Source organism: Mchenga conophoros, linkage group LG16 (genome assembly GCF_057382185.1).
Source record: "Mchenga conophoros isolate Kocher_MC1m ecotype Shallow Benthic linkage group LG16, M_conophoros_male_GT1.1, whole genome shotgun sequence".
Classification (NCBI taxonomy): Eukaryota; Metazoa; Chordata; class Actinopteri; order Cichliformes; family Cichlidae; genus Mchenga; species Mchenga conophoros.
In genome coordinates this window covers 29,099,426-29,106,530 of record NC_140541.1, presented here as the reverse complement: position 1 = coordinate 29,106,530, position 7,105 = coordinate 29,099,426, and the positions used below count along the sequence as shown (strand labels likewise).

At 40.3% G+C, this 7,105-nt stretch overlaps 1 protein-coding gene across 1 annotated transcript; it reads left to right on the top strand.

The window, feature by feature from the left end:
• Positions 1-3,644: 3,644 nt before the first annotated feature.
• LOC146557037 (olfactory receptor 2G3-like) lies at positions 3,645-5,438 on the top strand. The gene has a single exon (XM_085248557.1). The coding sequence runs from the start codon at positions 3,646-3,648 to the stop codon at positions 4,672-4,674; it is 1,029 nt and encodes a 342-aa protein (XP_085104683.1). The 5' UTR covers position 3,645; the 3' UTR covers positions 4,675-5,438.
• Positions 5,439-7,105: the final 1,667 nt, after the last annotated feature.

Here is a 7,105-nt window from a genome sequence, read left to right as displayed (position 1 = left end):
CTTCTAATTAAACCACAGATGGAACGCTGTACTCACAGTGGATGCTTACAAAGCATTTTTCACAATTTGTAATTAATCATTGTTTCTTACTGTAGTCAGTTACTTTTTGCATGATGTACGATATTGCACAGTCACTGAATCGAGTTAATTCTGACTCAGGGACTCTTACAGACTGGCAATACAGCAGCTGTGGCATTAACTCTGCATCGGAATAATTAATAAAAATGGGTTTCTGAGGAAGCAAAGCTGAAAAAGTGTCATTTTTGCTTTTGTTAAAAGCTGTCTTGTTTGATCAAAAGCCCCTAAAACATTTCGAAGGCAAGACTAATAAATAGTTTTTACAATTTTACAAATCTGATTAAAAAAATGTTTGACACCAGCAGCGACATGAAAATGCGTGTTAACATGAATGACATGTGCTCTGTGCTGGTAGAGAACAAACAGTCAGGAGCTTAGGATTGTCCTCTTAGGAAATGATTGAACACCATCCTTGGCCGAAAGATGGTTGACACCAGCAGAGATGTGAAGATGTGACAAACTAGTCTTGATAACGGACTTGGTAAAGTGGTTGTGGTCAGTATCCCTGAAAGACGGGTTCACTATTCTGTTCAAGACCCCAGGCCGGTAAATATGAAAACAGCAGGCTGCGTGGCCATGTGCCCACCAGGACCTCATGGTTATTTATTTATTTTATTTTTTTTGCCTGTCCCGTTTGGCTCTTTTGCCATCAGAATTGTTGTCTAAAGGCAAAGAAAGATGCCCAACGGATTTACTTTACCAAATTGACCATCCCAGCCTTGCCGTAATGGTCCATTTGATTCACCTTTTATTGTTTATTTTATTTTCACTTGCTGAATACGGGACAGACTTGACTGGGGGAAAGAAGGGGAGAAAGAAAGAGGGAAAGAGAAACAGCTGAGAAGAGGGACGGGGGAGAAGGGCAAAAAACAAAAACCAACAGAATGATCAGAAAAAAAAGAAAGAAAAAAATGCATATATCAATCACCTGGATCACCTGCTGAGAAAGAAAAAAGAAAACAAGCAGAAGAGAACAAGAGTAATAGAATAAACAACATCACAATGATATATGGGAATATGACAGTAAATACTAAATATTAAACATTATTGTGCAGCACATAAGATCAACAGAACACAGTGTGCTTTGAGGTAGGAGCCAAAAAGGGTGTAGTTTGTGGGTGTGATCACCCGTGTGTACACCTGTGAGCATGGACGCGCTTGTTTTTTTTAAAAGGTTCCTTCATGTAATACTCTGCTAGAGGGTGTGGGGGGGTCACAGCCCCGTCCTCCAGGGCATGAAGCAGGTATGGAGGAGATCAAAACTCCAGACATCCAGAGGCCCCCAGAACACAAGAGACCAAGGAAGACCAACAGAGGGGCAGCCGCGCCACTGTCCCGGAAAGAGCTGAGGAGAGTCCCAGATGAGGGCTCACTCAGCAGCCGCGGAGCAGAAGCCAGGGGGAGTTGCAGTGACGCGCCCGTGAGCTCCGCCGGCAGCCAGCTGTGCCTGAGTGACGAGCCGCAGGCCGAGGGGCCGGGGGCACCCCACCTCCGGAGTGGCCCGAGCGAGCCCCAGGCTCCAGGCCCCGATAAGCGGCCGCCAAGGAGTGAGCCGGTGTGTACCGGTGTGTACCTGGACGCCCATCCCCAGACACAAAGAACCACCAACGCACCGATGTCTGAGGGAGTCCGCCACTGGCAGGGGAAGTGGTGGTGGGGGGAGATAGGCCTCCAAACCTTGGAGGGCCTGAGATGTCCCCAGAGAGGTGGCGTCTGATACCCAACCTGACATATAGACACAGACATACAGGCACACACAGATACAAACATCCATTCCCACCCTCATGCTCTCATATACACTTACTCCACACTCAACCAAACATAAAGAGACGCTGTACACACGATCACACTCCCCAAGCGTACTCTACAAACCGGGTCTAGGTACCCTTGCCCCTGGAGGGGGGAACTGCACCCAGACCCAGGTGGTGTTACCCTTTTCCCTGCGGTGGGGAGAGGCAGACCGCCCCGACTCCGCAGCAGCAGGGAGGCCCCACACTCCAGACCGCTGTCGGACGGCCAACTCCTCCTCCTAGCCTAGGACCTCATGGTTATACTGATCAGCCCACATAGAGGTCGGGAATGGAAGTAGAGGGACCTCTGGAGGAATTAAATGACACCCTGTGGAGGAAAACAATACTGTGGATATTGTGCAATATTGTGGAGAGGGTGATTTTAAGCCGAATGAATGTGCAAATGGTCAAAAGAACCCTCACATTTCTACTGGGTAAGAATCATTGAATGTACCTACCATTTTCTTTTAACCCCCTAGAGATTATAATTGAACTTTCCTCCACCCACAGGACAGACCAAAACAAAATATGAAAATCATTCCAAATGTGGGAAAAAAGGAAAAAATAAGAAGGATTAAAATTAGAACACCCCCAAGGACCATAACTGCCATTGTCACCAGCTGACAAGAGAATCATAATGAAATTAGTGTAAAGGAAATAATTTGCAATCATTAGCACTCTGCACTACACATGTCTATATTTGCATGCACTAATCACACTAATCAATTACCTACCTCAATATTACAAATACGACTGTTTTTATTATTTAACCTGTCACTTTTAAGGATAAACCCTTTAAATAACTTTGTAGGTCCTCTCAGATCAACTCATTTATTGATGCGTCAAGCATCTCAGTCAGATTCAGGTCAGGACTTAAAGTAGGTCACTCGAATTTCTTCATTTAGTTTATCTTAAGCCATTCGGAGGTAAACTTGCTGGTGTGTTTTGGATTATTGTCTTGCTGCAGAACCCAACTGTGTTCCGTTTGAGGTCACAAACAGATGGCCAGATATTCTCCTTCAGAATATTTTGGTAGACGTCAGAATTTATTGTTCAGTTTACCTTCATTTAGGTCCTGAGGCAGCAAAACAGCCCCAGACCATCACACTACCACCACCACCATATTTTGGTGATGGTCTTTCTGAAGTGCTGTGTGACGTTTACACTGAATGTTATCAGACACGCACACTCCAAAAAGTTCAGCTTCTGTCCCATCAGTCCACAGAGTTATTTTTCTAAAAGTCTTGGGGATCATCATGATGTTTTCTGGCAAAACTGAGACAAGCCTTCATTTTCCTTTTGCTCAGCAGTGGTTTTCATCTTGGAACACATTTTTGGCCAAACTCTTTCTTACTGACATTAACTGAAGCAAGTGAGGCCTGCAGTTCTTTGGATGTTGTTCTTGGGTCTTTTGCGGTCTTCGCTGCATCCTCGGGGTAATTTTGGTCAACTGGGCACTCCTTGAAAGGTTCACGACTGTCTCAGTTTTTCGTCATTTGTGGACATTTTCGGCTTCTGGCAAAAGAGAATCCAGTTACATGGACAAATATAAACAGCAAAGAGAAGGAAAACTTCCACTAATAGCCAGTCACGTATCCCCCCCCCCAACCAACAGAGGTTGAATTCCCAGGTGTGTGTTTTTTGTTGTTGAGCCAAAGGCAGTAATTAACAGGAGGCGTAGAGGAAGAGCAGATATTGTTAGGGGTGTAGATACAGCAGCTCTTTCCTCTGTACACTCACATGTTGTTACACTAAGAAGGTAGATGTTTCTCTGATCATGGATAATGTGTCTAATGTAAGAAGTTTCATTCTGTCAGGATTTAATGAGACGATGAATTTCAGAGTGCCTCTCTTCGCATTCACTTTACTGTATTACTGCATGATTTTATTTTTCAATATCTCTCTTGTGCTGCTTATTTTCTTGGATGAAAATCTGCACGAACCTATGTACATTTTCCTGAGTAGCTTTTGCATTAACACAATTTATGGGACCACAGGTTTCTACCCAAAATTCCTTTCAGATTTACTAAGGTCTTCTCAAACAATCTCCTATGAAGGGTGCCTTTTACAAGCTTTTGTCATATATTCATTTGTCTGCTGTGATTTGTCCATTTTAGCTGTCATGGCCTTTGACAGGTATCTGGCAATATGTCGACCTCTGCACTACCACTCTTTCATGACTAAGAGGAGGCTTTCACAGCTGGTGTGTTTCTCCTGGCTGACACCTTTATGTATTTTTGCCATTAATGTCCTGCTAACATCAAGACTGAAGTTATGTGGTATAAACATTCGGAGAGTCTTATGTGTAAACTGGTTAATTGTTAAACTTGCTTGTCCTGAAGCTGAAACCTTTACAAACCACATCACAGCATATGCAACAGTTATCATTTATGTGTCTCATGGCTTTTTTATAATGTGGACTTACACACATCTCATTAAAACATGTGCGAGGTCCAGAGAGGACAGAGAAAAGTTTATGCAGACCTGCCTGCCCCACCTGACCTCTTTGATCACATTTATAGTTGTGATTGGTTTTCAGTCGATATATGTGCAATTTGAGTACACAGGTTTTTCTGAAAGTCTCAAAAACTTCATTACAGTTGAAATTCTCATCATTCCACCTTTTATGAACCCTCTCATATATGGATTCAAACTCACCAAAATACAAAACAGAATCCTGACTTTACTTAAATCTTACAAGAAACTAACTTACATCAAGTTTAGTTTACTTAAAAAAACAAGCGTAAAATGCAGCATTTTCCTTAGAGTAAAGAATTTACTATGTGAGCCATTCTGTTGTAGATGACTTATAGGGACAAGGCCACACTATGTTTTACTGTTTTTGACAAAGATCAATTGATAATGTTCCATGTTCTGTTTTCTCAGGAAATGTGACATCGAGTTTTGTATTTTTAGTTTTTATATTCTACCTTTTACTTCTTTTTTAATTTATGCACTTTGTAGATAAATGGTAATAGATATATAAAACAGCGTCTGTGGTTAATATTTCCTCCATGTTTCAGTCAGCAAAGCCTATGGCTCATCCCAGAGCAATAGCATTGACATGCTCTTATAGACTATAATCATGCTAAAAGATCATCTCTTGTTGCTTACATATCTTCTTTTGCAAAATTTTAAAAACTTGCATCCATAATTCTCTGCACATTTACAAATTAATTATGTTATTATTGAATAATGATCAATCATCTATTATACAGCATGGAATCCAGTCACTCGCAACCCTGAACTAGATAGGCCAGTGGACTGATAGATGAGCCTTCATTTATTTTTCATCTTTAATTCTTTAATCCTTTCTGTCTTATTATTTGAACTTGAGGTGTCGTTGTGTCTGACTCTAATCATCACATTCATTACGATGTAAATTTGCGTTGCTGTTTGCTGTAGAGGGGTAGGAAGTAGAATGCTATTCAAGTGAAAGCTATTTTAGCTACATTGTTACCTGTACATTGTTACATTGTACACTTATATCAAAAATCTAATCAGCTGTTGCATAAACCTTGCATTGGGTGGTTGTATAATCAAGTTGTTGTGCACTTTAAATTAAATATTTAAAACATAAACAATAAAAACAAATAAAAAATCCAAAACTATGATAACAAGTGGGTTTTTCAGGTTTACCGAAAAACAAAATATGAAGCATTGATTTTTATCAAAAACTTGAGAGTAAAACCAAAAGTATATTGAGGGTCCACATGTCAACTATGGATTTTCTGGACACTAATCTCATGAACTACAATAGCTAACTGTTGTTTAGTAGCTTATATTGTGTGCTGTGGCTACAACTGTAGCTTGCCTCCACCAGTGTGTGAATGTGAGAGTGAATGAATAGTGGCATTGTAAAGCACTTTGGGTGCCTTGAAAAGCGCTATATAAATCCAATTGTTATTATTATTATTATTATTATTATGTTAAAATATTTTTGCAGCCTAATAATCATGTTTTTCAGGCTCCGTGGTCTCTCAGCCTCAGACACATCACATACCAATAAAACATCTCAGTAAGCCAAACTAGATAACATGAACATTTTGGATTTTACTTTTATCAAACAATGCTGCATTAAGTTTCAAGCTGCTACTGATGTGGTTGCTAGACAACTTTTTAAGCTAACATTTGGCCTTAGCGGTCTTCTAGTGATCAGGTAGGCCAGACAGAGAGAGAGAGGATTGGCTAAGGCATAAGGTCTCAGAAGGTGAGGGAGAGGGAAAAAGTGAAGTATTCTTGTCTAATCTACTTAGTGCAATATACAGCATACATAAATGGAAAGCAGTAAAGAGCATAAGATGTAAGTAGATGACAAAATTCACGTTTCTTAGTTTAGAACAAAATCTTAATCTTAACTAGGGCCCCAAAATGATTCACCCTGGTCCTAACAGCATTGTTAATCTAATGTGAATATCAGGGTTCGGCTGTGTCAGAAGAGCTGATCCACTCAATCATCAGTAATGCACATGTAAGAAAACTAGGTTTATCTGGTGTTAATCAGGAAGCAAGGGTGTTTAATGCATTTTAACAGTTTTAGATTTCAGATTTCTCAATGAAAATGAACTGACCCGAAAACATACAAGGAGACACTACAATACTGCCCTTTACCAAGATTACAATTAAACGATCTATTTAATGTATTGATTTTGCTAAATTACGGAAATGATTATCTCACAGCAATCAATCAAATGCTAAAATATACTTCAGTAAACTTTAGATTACTGGAATTGCACACATATTGGCTTTTGTATGCAATATATTATGTATACAGGACGTTGGGGTTCTGCATACACAGATGTCTTAAAAGAGTTCCTCCCTCAGTAGTTTGGACCTTTTTTGGAGGACTAACAGCATGTTTAACTACTATGTAAGAACACAGAAAAGATCCTCAAATACACTCACTGAACTTAGGCCTTGGCTTCCTTGGCTCCTTGATGTAATTATACTGTTACAGAAATGTTACCTGTGTGAGCTAATTAGATGATATCTTCCACTAGCAGAGTGGTACGGGCTGGACTTTGACCTTTCATCAGACAGAGAGCTGAGTCAAGCATTAAAGCTCAGGCTGACACTGGGCTGGACGATATTTTTCCACTTCGCTTTGTTTTTGGGAAAACAGGGTTTTTAACTGTAGTGAATCATCTTTAAAGTGACTGATAAAGTTTTAATGGCTCACAGACACCATAAAGGTATGTTCCCGACTTATACTTTTATATGTCTTAAATGTATCCATA